The 11,926-nt window shown below is 36.9% G+C and overlaps 1 protein-coding gene across 2 annotated transcripts in view; it reads left to right on the top strand.

The window, feature by feature from the left end:
- Positions 1-11,926, top strand: part of PANK1 (pantothenate kinase 1) — a 122,331-nt gene that overhangs the window by 1,547 nt on the left and 108,858 nt on the right. For both annotated transcript variants that reach the window (XM_030941113.1, XM_030941112.1), the window contains exons 2-3: positions 528-655; positions 7,761-7,858. In XM_030941113.1, the coding sequence (XP_030796973.1) occupies positions 7,810-7,858 (49 nt within the window). In that variant the 5' untranslated portion in view covers positions 528-655; positions 7,761-7,809. The remainder of the gene's footprint in view (positions 1-527; positions 656-7,760; positions 7,859-11,926) is intronic.

Genomic DNA, 11,926 nt, shown 5'->3' with positions numbered 1-11,926 from the left:
TTTCCAGCATGTATGAACCTTTGCATGGGTTATTCCCTCTACCTGAATTCTCTCTTCCGCATTCAACACATGGCACTTCCCTTTATCCTTTAGATTACATCTAAAATAGTACCTCCTTAAAGAAGACTTTGCTGACTACTGTATCTCAAGTGAGCACTGTTTTTTTATTTGCAGGTTCAATTTCATTTTTATACTTTTTACAACTAGCAATTGTTGTTTTTCCCCTGCCCCATAAAATGTAAGTTCTGTGAGTAGAAGAACTGTGTTTTGTTTGGTCACTAATGTATCCTCAATGACTGTAACACAAGACAAGCAAATCAATATTTGTTGAACAATGAATGAAGGCTTATGTGGCTGGGTAGAGACCATGGGGAGGAGTCAGGGGAGTGAATCTGGAGGCATGGGCCGAGGCCAGACCCTGTAAGTCTTAGCCAAGTTACTGACTTGAGTATTATGAAATGCTCACTGGATAACCGGTTTTAAGCATGGGCATGGTACAATCCAATGTGCGTCTATCTTTTGAAAAGGTTAATCTCCTGGAGAAACTAGAGGCAGCCAAGGAGGATGCTGTTGCAAGAGATTCCAGGAAAAGATAATGATAATGTGGACTTGGAAGATGGCAGAGGAGTTGCAGAAAAGTGACCAGATTTTAGAGGTATTTTTTCCTACGTTTTTCATTTCGGCACCAGCTGCTGGGTTTTTCCCTTAGGGAGATGCAGAGCCAGCTTGATTGGGAAGTGCTTGAGATTTAGTACCCTTTCCAAAGAATTCCATCTGTGCCCTTGAAATGAACATTAACCTAAAATGAAAAATTTGGTAAGTTAAGTTGCATCAAAGTGATTTTCTGCCCTGGCCACAGTCTCTACTGTTAGTAATAGCTAACTTCCTTTATGCCTGGTAGTATTCTTAGCACTTTATACCCATTTAATCCTAAGAGTAACTCTGTGAGGCAATTTGTTGTTAACTCCTATTAATAGAAGAGGAAACTGAGGCGTGGAGCTAGTAAGGAAAGAGTAAAGCTATCTACTAAATAGAAGTGTTGAAGATTAAATCAGGTAATAGTGTAGAGTATTTATAAAAGTATCTGGCACATGTTAAATAATAACTTGTTTCAATTTATATAACAAACAGTGAGACTGGAATTTGAATCTGGGTGATCTGGCTTTAGAGTCCATGCATTCTTTCTCCTCCCAAAGTTTGGATCCAGCACCCCTGGAATTCTCTTAAGAAAATACTAAGTGCTTAACTCCTACTGCAAAGCCATTTCTAGAAGCAAGACTGAAGCAACTCACTTTTCAATCCCAAAATAATACTTTTGAGGGTGTATTAATTACAAAGGTTTAAATAACAAGTTCAACAAAAATTTATCAGTCACCCACTAAGTGGCAGATTTCTCTACCAGGCCTTCTTCTAAAGCAGCCCTTCTCAACCTGGGATTTCAAGAGACAATCCCTAAGCCTTTAGGCACCCATTATATATAATGTATTAACTTCTTTCGTATACATCTAGAATGGCACTGGTTCTACACCATCCTGAAAATAATTTTTTTATCTCCTATTTTTCATATGGGGAAATCCATATGCAAAGTATTTCAAAACATGACAAATGCTGTAATAGAAATGAACAAGGAGTAATGGGAGCAGAGTGAGCATAGCTTAAAAGTAATGCTGTGAAGTCAGACTTGAGATTGAGTACAAGCCCAACCACTTATAGGGCTCATAAAATTGTTGTGAGGATTAAAATAGCATATGTAAGTTATTTAATATAATCCTGGCACATAGTAGGTTTCATAATGGTAGTAATATTTATTAAATCTGTTTATTAAGTCATTAGAATGCAAACTCATTACTATCTTGGTCCTCTATAGCCCCAACATCTAAAACCGTACCTTGCACAAAACAAGTACTCAATAAATACTTTTTGATGTAATAAGGGACATCTACTAGGGAAGATTTCTTAATGTAGCATGTAGGCTGAAGAAAGTGATTGGGATTTGCCAGTGAATTGTAGGAGGAGACCATTCCAGGCCATGGAAAGCTATGAGACAATGATAAAAAGAACAAGAGTTCACAAAGGATTCCAAAAACTAAATACCTACTTCAGCATGACTGTGAACATTAGCTGAAGTGGGTAATGGCAGGAGATAAGAAAAGTGGGCAGAGGCTAGATCATAAAGGGCCCTGTATGACATGCTAAAGAAGAGCTAGAATTATATTCTCTAAGGCCTAGGTTTTGCTCAGCAGAGGTATGGAAGGAAAAGTGTAGGAAGAGAAGAAACAAGAAGGATTGAGTCTTAGTCTATAATACCAGAATCTTAAAAAGTGCAAATCAAGAAATGAGACAACAGGATGTAGAAGTTTAAGCATATCATTTCAGTGTGCAAAGGTAACTGGTACAGGAAAAAATATATGTAACTATCTAGAGCTAAGTGCTTGTCTGTAGGAAGTACACAGGTATCTATAATTGATACATGAAGAAATAACATTAGGAGGAGCGTATCATTTAAAGATATAGTATTTGGTATAGTAATTGCCAGAAATACTAAAAACAAATTATAAGAATAGTTACCCCTGGAAAGCAGGCCTGGAGATGTGAAAGGGTGAGATTTTTTTATTATAAGATCTTTTTGAATTTGTAATAAACGTTTTTTAAAATTTAATGTGTCCTAGCTGGACTTGGTGGCTCATGCCTGTAATCCCAATGTTTTGGGAGGCTGAGGTAGTAAGATTGCTTGAGCCCAGGAGTTCAAGACCAGCCTGGAAAACATGGCGAAGCCGTGTCTCTACCAAAAGTACAAAAATTAGCCAGGTGTAGTGGTGTCCTCCTGTAGTCCCAGCTACTTGGGAAGCGGAGGTGGGAGGATGGTTTGAGCCTGGGAGGCAAAGGTTGCAGTGAGCCAAGATCATGCCATTGCACTCCACCCTGAGCAACATAGCCAGAGCCTGTCCCCCCCCCCCAAAAAAAAAACAAGAAAATTTAATGTGTGAGGAAAAAAAGAAGCATTTCTTTGTTAATCATTTACTATGTGTTAGGCTATGAGATCCCATTACCTCCTTAGTGAAGGAATCTGTAAGCTGTGGTGGTGATTTTTCTTCAGAGTCAACTTGACTAGCTTTAGTCTCAGGAAAAACGCAGTTAAAAAGAAAAAAGGTTAACTGTAAAACAGCCTCAAACAGGTCCTGTAGGAGTTATTCTAGAAGAAGGCATTGTTATAGAAGATAGTTTGAAGTGTGTTATTGCCCCTGAAAACCTTCCAGTAGAACAAAATGTGAATATGGAAGACAGTGATATTGATGATCCTAACCCTCTGTAGGGATAGGCCAATGTATGTACATCTTAGTTTTTAACAAAAAAGTTTTAAAAGTAAAAAAATTTAAAAAATTTAAAATTAAAAAAAGTTGATAAAATAAGAATATAAGGGAAGAAAATATTTTATCCAGCCGTACAGTGTGTTTGTGTTTTAAACTAAGTGTGATTACAGAGTCAGAAAGCTTAAAAGAAATGTAAACATTTATAGGAGTAAAATTACATATTATATATAACATTATATATTATATCTAACATATATGTTGTATGTTATATGTTATGTATAATTATATTATGTAATATAAATTATATAATACATAATGTGTATTATATAAAATGTTTATATGTTATATATTATATATTCGTATATTATATATAATCTATAATAAAATATATATTATATAAATAATATGTAATATATAATATAAACAATATATAAAATTATATAATATATATTACATGTGATGATATATTTTTATATAACATAGTCTTAATATTATATATTATATATATATTATATATATTAAATATAATTTAATATTATACATTTCTCATATTTACTAGAATTTTTTCTAGTAAAACTAGAGTAATAGTTTTACTATTACTATTACTAAAACTTGTGTTGTAGGTTCAAGGGGTACATGTGCAGGTTTCTTACATGAGTAAATTGCATGTCACAGGTATTGTACAGATAATTTTTGTCACCCAGGTATTCCACGTAATACCCAATTATTTACTAGAATTGAAACATTTCTGAATTATACTAGCTGTTAATGAAAAAGAGTCAAATTCTGGAGAATATTTGAGGAGATTTATTATGAGCTAAATATGAGTGACCAAAGCCTGGGGCACAGTCTCAGGAGGTCCTGAGAACATGTGCCCAAGGTGGTTGGGTTACAACTTGATTTTATACATTTTAGAGGGGCAGAAGTTAACAGGCAGACTATCAATACATGTAAGGTGTCCATTGGTTCAGTCTGAAAAGGCAGAACAACTTGAATTGGCAGTGGGCGGTGCAGGGAGACTTCCAGGTCATAGGTGCATTCAAATAGTTTCTAATTGGCAGTAGGCTGAAAGAGTTAAGTTATTATCTAAAGACCTGGAATCAGTGGAAAGGAATGTCTGTGTTAAAATAAGGGGTTGTGGAGACCAAGGTTCTTGTTATGCAGATGAAGCCTCCAAGTAGCAGGCTTCAGAGAGAGTAGATGGCAAATATCTCTTATCAGACCTGAAAAGGTATTACGTGAGACCTTTAGTTAGTCTCTCCTGGATCAGGAAAAGATCTAGAAAAGAAAAAGGGTTATCTGTAGAATCCTTATCCCCACAAGAGACAGCTTTGCAGAGCCATTTGAAAATATGTTAAAGAAATATATTTTGGGGTAAAATACTTCATTTTCTTTCAGAGCCTGCTGTCATGTGATGCTATACTGGAGTCAGGTTAGAATTTGGTATCTTACTGCTACAAAGAGTCTGTTTTGCCAGTGTTAAGATCTCTGTTTTATTGTTAACGCTGATCACTTGTGCCTGAATTCCAAAGGGAGGACAGTACAATGAGGTATGCCCAACTACCACCCTTCCCATCAAGGCCTGAGCTAGTTTTTCAGGTTTAATTTGGAATGCCTTTGGCCAACAGAGGTGTCCATTCAGTCAGTTGGGGGGTTTAGAATTTTGTCTTACAGAACTGTGCTTTTACTCATTTTTATAACAGTCCGGCCAAAAGGACTGCTGTTACACCCAGTAGAAAAAGAAAGACTTAGGAGTGAATCAGTAAACTTCAGGCATTTGTAACAGTTCATATTAGACATATGAGGAAGATCTAAATAAATATGGGGAAGATGAGAATGAGGAAGAAAAGCTGGCCTTCCAATAGGAACTTATAAAAGAGTCCATGAAATAAGGCTCAAACCACAGAAGCTTAAAAGTCATTAAAAATGCTAATGAATTCTTTCTGAATTCTAAATTAAAAGAAACATTTTATTAGAATGTATAAAATGTGTTTTAATTCTGAACTTGATTAACAATTCTGAGTCACAGTTGGGATGTACAATTTTCAGAACAGTTTAGAAACAAGCAAACAAAAAAGCCTTTTAAATGAGTGGATATTTAGGGAATACTTGTGGGAGTGTTTGGGACATTTGCAATGAGCTCTTTCATTTTTCCTGATTGCTCATTGTGAAGCAGTAAGTAACAGGCAGTAAGTACCAAACAGATCATTTGGTACAAAAAGAAAAATCTATATTCAATAACTATAAATTTAGGAACTCTAACCTCTTGCCACAGCATCTCCATGTTATTCAGCATTGGGGCTCAACTACTGACTGTGTCAATCAAATAACAGTATCAGGTTCCTGTGCTAAAACTATTCTAGCTCAAATCATCTTGGCAGACAATACCAGAAAAAGAAACATTTTTCTGTCTGTTAAAGTGACCAAATATTAGGAGACTAAATATAAGCAGAAAAGACAAGTAATAGCTGCATAACCTTGAGCAAGATACTGAGCCTCAGTCTTTTCATCATTAAAATGATATTTTTAATGCAGGTCTACAGTCTCTACTCTGCAATTCCAAAACAGGACAAAAAACAAAATCACTGTGAAACCCAAAAGTGTTTTTGTAAGTTTGGCACCAGGATTATATGCCCAAAAAAAACCTACTGTGAACAAATATGAAGCCTCTGTTGTCTCAGCACTTGTATCCATAAGTCACACATGCCTCTATTTCCTGACATTTTCTGACTTGGGGATTAATTCCATGGAAAATGTCGAAAAGAGCTAAAGTTATACCTACAGGTAACAGTGAGAAGAAGAAAAGGAAGCATCTGTCTTTATCAGTATCTCAGAAAGTGGAGTTATTGCAGAAACTTGACGTTAGTATGTTTGTGAGGTGTCTTACTGAAGAATATGGTATGGGAACCACCACGATATACGACTGAAAGAAACAGACAAGTTGTTGAAATTTTATAGTGACAGCGATAACCGGGAACTAATGAAAATTAGAAAAATATTGCATAGAGCCAAAAATGAAGATCTTGACCCTGTGTTGAGTGAATGAATTTGACAACAAAGAAGTAAAGATATACCACTGACTGGTTTGTTGGTCATGAAACAAGCTAGAATATACCATGAAGAACTGAACATTGAAGGAGAATGTGAATATTCAGAAGGCTGGCTGCAGAAATTTAAAAAGTGTCATGGAATCAAGTATCTTAAAATCTGTGGTGAAAAAGCTTCTCCTGATGATGAAGCTACTGAAAATTACATTGATGAATTTGCTAAGATAATATCTGATGAAAATCTTAGCCCTGAACAAATTTACAATGCTGATGAAACAGCTCTGTACTGGTGCCATGTTCCTAGAAAAACCTCAACAATGGCTAACAAAAGAGCAGCAACAGATGTCAAAGATAACAAGCAAAAGTTAACTGTTCTTGGGTGTGCTAATACTACAGGCACACACAAAATAAAATTGGCAGTGATCGGAAATAGCCTATATCCAAGGTGTTTAAAAGGTGTGCATAATTTACCTGTACATTATTATGCACACAAGAAAGCATCAGTAATGGAAAATCTTTTCCAACTGGTTTGATAGGCACTTTGTGCCAACAGCATGAACTCGTTGCAAGCTGGACCGGAAGACAATTGCAAAATTTTATTGTTTCTAGATAATGGTTCTGCATATCCCCCTCCTGCACATCTTGTGAAGAGCAATGCTTTTGGCATTGACTTTCCCCCCAGTGTGACGTCTGTAATACAGCCTTGTGACCAAGGAATTCTACACTCCGTGAAGAGCAAGTATAAACACTTTTTTTTTGAAAAGTATGCTTGCTTCAGTTAACAGAGGCCTGAAAATCCAGGATTTCCTTAAAGAATTTAGTCTTAAGGGTGCCATCTACACAGTTGCTAATGCTTGGAACGATGTTGATAAGTCAACATTAACAAATGGTTGGCACAGACTTTGGGCTACAATGATGTTTGCAAATGACCTAGCTGATGAAGATTTTTAAGGATTTCATGACTCTAATGAGAAAACAATGGTAGGATAACTCATTACCTATGCCAAAAGTTTATCAGCCAAAAGTGTAAATAAGTTAGAAGAAGCTGACATTGAAGAAATGGTTAACATTGATAATGATGAACCCATAGTGCACCCTAAGAGTGATGGGGAAATTGCTGAGATGGTGTTAAATGCAGATCAATATGAAGTTGGTAGGTAGTCATGATGATGACATTATGAATTTGGGTGAAAAAAATCTCCATAGATCATATGGCGAAAATGTGTTACTGATTAATTGCTGGCCTTGAACGATGTACATTTATCAGTGAGCAAGAGCTGATGACAATTTAGTCAATTAAAGAGAAACTGCTTAGACAGAAACCAGTGTTAAGGAGGCAGGTGAAACTGGGAAACGTATTTAATAAAGCTCTCTGTGGTAATACCGCTTCATCTCTTGACAGTCCTGTTTCTGGCTCATCAGATGTCCAGCTCCAACCTGGTTTCATAGACATGGTAATACTGGAACAACCTCTTCTCCAAGATTCTCAGGCAGTCAGAGGTAATGAACATTCATTGCATGTATATGTGATATGGGTTAGTTTTCATCAGTATAAGTTTTAAATTTTACTTAAAATTTCTTTAGAAATAAGAAGCTTTTTCACAAGTGACAAAACACATTAAAAGCTTGTGGTATGTGTGGTCTATATTTATCTTCCTATTTCATATACCAATAAACTTATTTATGTAAAAATTTTATTTACCAATAAATTTACTAATATATTTTTGTAAATAAATTGTAATATTATTTATGGTTTTGTTTCACTTAGTGTGAATTTTCATACATTTATTTGCAGAAATAGTAAGATTAATGTGTTTCATTACATATTACTATCCTGTACCCATTTGGAATGTTACAAAATATGCAATTTATGTACTGTATTCCAAAGGATTGCAATTTCTTCCTGAATTCCAAAAACCTCTCATTTCCAAAACACATCCAGTCCCCAGAGTTTTAGATAAGAGATTATGGATCTGTGATTCTTTTTTGTTGTGAATGATCTAGTGAAATGATCAATGTAAAATGTCTGGCACAAAGTAAATACTCATTAAGTGTAGTTGCTATTGTTAATATTCCATTACTGTACTTTTAAAATGTAAGACAAGCTTTTTCTGGCATTGAAGTTAGCAAGTTGACATAGCATAGGTAATGATAAACATTCTTCAAGTTTTATTACTCTAAGAGATGCTTTGGCAGTGTGATGCTGATCAAGTGTATTAGAGTATCTTCTATATCTTCATCCAAGAATGGAAACATTTTGCAAGTCAGAGGATAGAGAATGTTACACTACATCAAATTAAATTGCATGTTGATAAAATATAAACACATCTAGTTAGCCCTTATTAATCAAAGAAATGTAATATTTTTATCTGATGCTAACTATCCTCTCATCTCCCTGTGCCACAAACACCACACAAACAATAATTTAATCTCCCTTGTGAGCAAAGATTGATTTTTTAACCCTGTTTGTATAATTTCAGCTACTATTGTAAGACCTTGCCATAGCTGAATACATAAAATTGGTGTTCTGTTTTGTAAAGAAAGCTGTTACTATAAGCCTGATGAATGTGAATTGATTCCTGTAGCCTGGTCTTCTTTGTTTTGTTTCATTTTTTGTAATGTTTGTTCATTTAAAATATAAGATGTGTTGCTTTTCTCTCACTATAAAAGGCATACATCATTCTTGTAGAAAACATGGAAAATACAATTTATAAAGAAGAAAATAAGGCCGGGCGCGGTGGCTCAAGCCTGTAATCCCAGCACTTTGGGAGGCCGAGACGGGCGGATCACGAGGTCAGGAGATCGAGACCATCCTGGCTAACACAGTGAAACCCCGTCTCTACTAAAAAATACAAAAAACTAGCCGGGCGAGGTCACGGGCGCCTGTAGTCCCAGCTACTCAGGAGGCTGAGGCAGGAGAATGGCGTAAACCCGGGAGGCGGAGCTTGCAGTGAGCTGAGATCCGACCACTGCACTCCAGCCTGGGCAACAGAGCGAGACTCTGTCTCAGAAAAAAAAAAAAAAGAAGAAAATAAACTCATCCCTAATGTGGTAGCCAATGATATAATCATTCTTAACATTTGTTTACTTTCAAAGCTATCTGTTGTATTAAACTGTAAGCCTTATGGGGACAGAAACCCTGTCCATTCATTCCTGTTCTCCACCCTGTCCTTGCCGTCTTACTGTAGTAGGCATGTAACACATTTAAAGAAAACACACACTCATACACTTAGGGACCAAACTATATTCACAGGGTTTTTTGGCCACATTACTTTTAGTGAACACTGTATTGTGAGCATTTTTCCGTGTGAATTCTATTTGATTTGACAAAGCCAGATTTTCTACACTGCATTCAACTTACCCTCTTTTCTTCTGGGACTTTCTACTCACAGGCCCAAGGGTAAGCATTATTCTGCAGTCCCTCTGCCAGAGTACCTACCTTCTCTATTGTCCTCACCATTTTTCCATCATAGTTGTCCCTCTTATTTCCCATTAGCTCATGCCACAGCTTTCTGCTAGCTACTCTTACCAGGTATAAGAAACCGTCACCATCATGTAAACTCATATACAACCTGACTGGCGATTGGCTCCCATTCTCTACTCAACATATTTCTTCAATTGGGGTGAGCTAAATTTGCACAGGAGAGGCTTGACATGGAAGGTAGAGAGAATCCCAGAGGGGAGAGAAACAGCAGCAGCTCCATCTTAGTAAGTAGGAATATGGAGGGTGGGTCCTGTGTCCACAATGTTATCCATTCCATTCTCTTAGGATCGGTCATAGAAACATTCAATTGGAAGATGCCTGGAGTCACTATGCTCACCTGGAAATCTCAGCTACGCACATGGTTAACAGTCTGTCCCACTGATATCTAAACTAAAATGAAGAACCGGCCACCAGGTGATATGAAACCTTGTATCATGAGCCAAACCCTAAGAACTGGCCTCATGTCATTGAATTTTTGAACATCATTGACCACGTTGTGTCAGGCTTTTTCTGTAATTTGTGCAAAAATCTAATGACGGATAATGTTCTCCCTCCTCTCCCAGCTAATATGGTTTACATGAGCTGTTCATTTGTTTAACCTAGGGATAGGAGTCATCTACAGTGTGAATTCCAGTTGCTTAGTGGTGGCTGCCTGAAATGCATGTCTGAAAATTTGGAGCCATGTTTTTGCCTAGTCAGTCGGTGTGTGGTGGTCATTTGTTGATATCTGCCATTGGTACAGAAAGTAGAAATGGCAGAACATATGCTGTCTGTCCCTTATTGGGGCCTTACGTTTTCCTATTTACCTTTGGTTCAGACCTTTTGCTTTGCTCAGCTAGTGTAATTTATAAGTCATCTCACAATCTCATGTTCTTATTCTGCATTATATTGCTCTAGCCATGGACAGGGACCCCTTTTCCTTGACATACACACAAGCCATTTGTGTGTATATTGGTCACAAAAGGCTGTAGTGATGGAAAGGGTATTTTCACATAAACCAGACATTTAACTTTGGACACACCTGTCTTTAAAAGTCGTTCAAATGAAATGAACACTCTGATACTGAATTGGAATCTAATGTATTACTATGAAATCATAATTTTTATTATTTTAGAGAAAGAGTCTCACTCTGTCACCCAGGCTGGAGTGCAGTGGCATGATGATAGCTCACTGCAGTCTCAAATTACTGGGCCCAAGCGAGCCTCCCACCTCAGCCTCCCAAGTAGCTGGGACTACAGGTGCATGCCACCATGCCAGGTGAATTTTTTGTATTTTTTTGTAGAGACAGGGCCTTGCTATGTACCCACGCTGTTCTCAAACTCTTGGCCTTGAGAGATCCTCCCACTTCAGCCTCCCAAAATTCTGGGATTATAGGCATGAGCTACTGTACCTGTCAACTCATCATTTTTAGTACTTATACAGAAATATAGAAGTGTATACACACAGGGGTATGTACACAGGTCAGTGTATACTAACGGGTTAGTATACATGCAGATATGCCCAGTCATAGGGGCTAAAAGCAATGATACTCCAGTAATAGTGAGCATGCCTAGTACCCAGATTTGATTTTTAAATACCATTCTTAAATAAAAGGAACCAGGGTTCCTTCAAGAAGTTGTTGGTCCCAGGCAGGTCAGGGAAATTACAGAATGAGCCTGTAATATCTCATGGTGCCAGAAAGTAAGGAAATGCTTTAAAATAAAGTAAGATTTGTCAAAGGTACATAGGCATCAACCTAAAGAATCTCCAAAAGACCAAAGCTGGAACAATTTGAACAACAAGCTAAATAATAACCATATTGACCATAGTGGACTATAACCCACATGGTAAAATAAATATTCCTGTGACCATATATTGAAGTAATTGATTAAATAAAGAAGTGGGGGAGAAGGGACAGCTTTTCCTTTGAGTAGAATTCTGTGGTGGCTAAAGCAACTCCATCTTGGATGATGCTCTGCCACGTTGGCTTCTGATCAACCCCTGTTCTGGGAAAGCCTCTAAGATTTCTAGTTTATCTGTTGTTTTTTCTGCAACAGCAGGCACTTACCTTAAATCCTGACCTTAGGCTAAACAACCTTGATGTT

The sequence above is a fragment of the Rhinopithecus roxellana genome, chromosome 11, assembly GCF_007565055.1.
Source record: "Rhinopithecus roxellana isolate Shanxi Qingling chromosome 11, ASM756505v1, whole genome shotgun sequence".
Lineage (NCBI taxonomy): Eukaryota > Metazoa > Chordata > Mammalia > Primates > Cercopithecidae > Rhinopithecus > Rhinopithecus roxellana.
The sequence above is the reverse complement of the archived record's forward strand: the minus strand, read 5'-3'. Positions and strand labels throughout refer to the sequence as shown.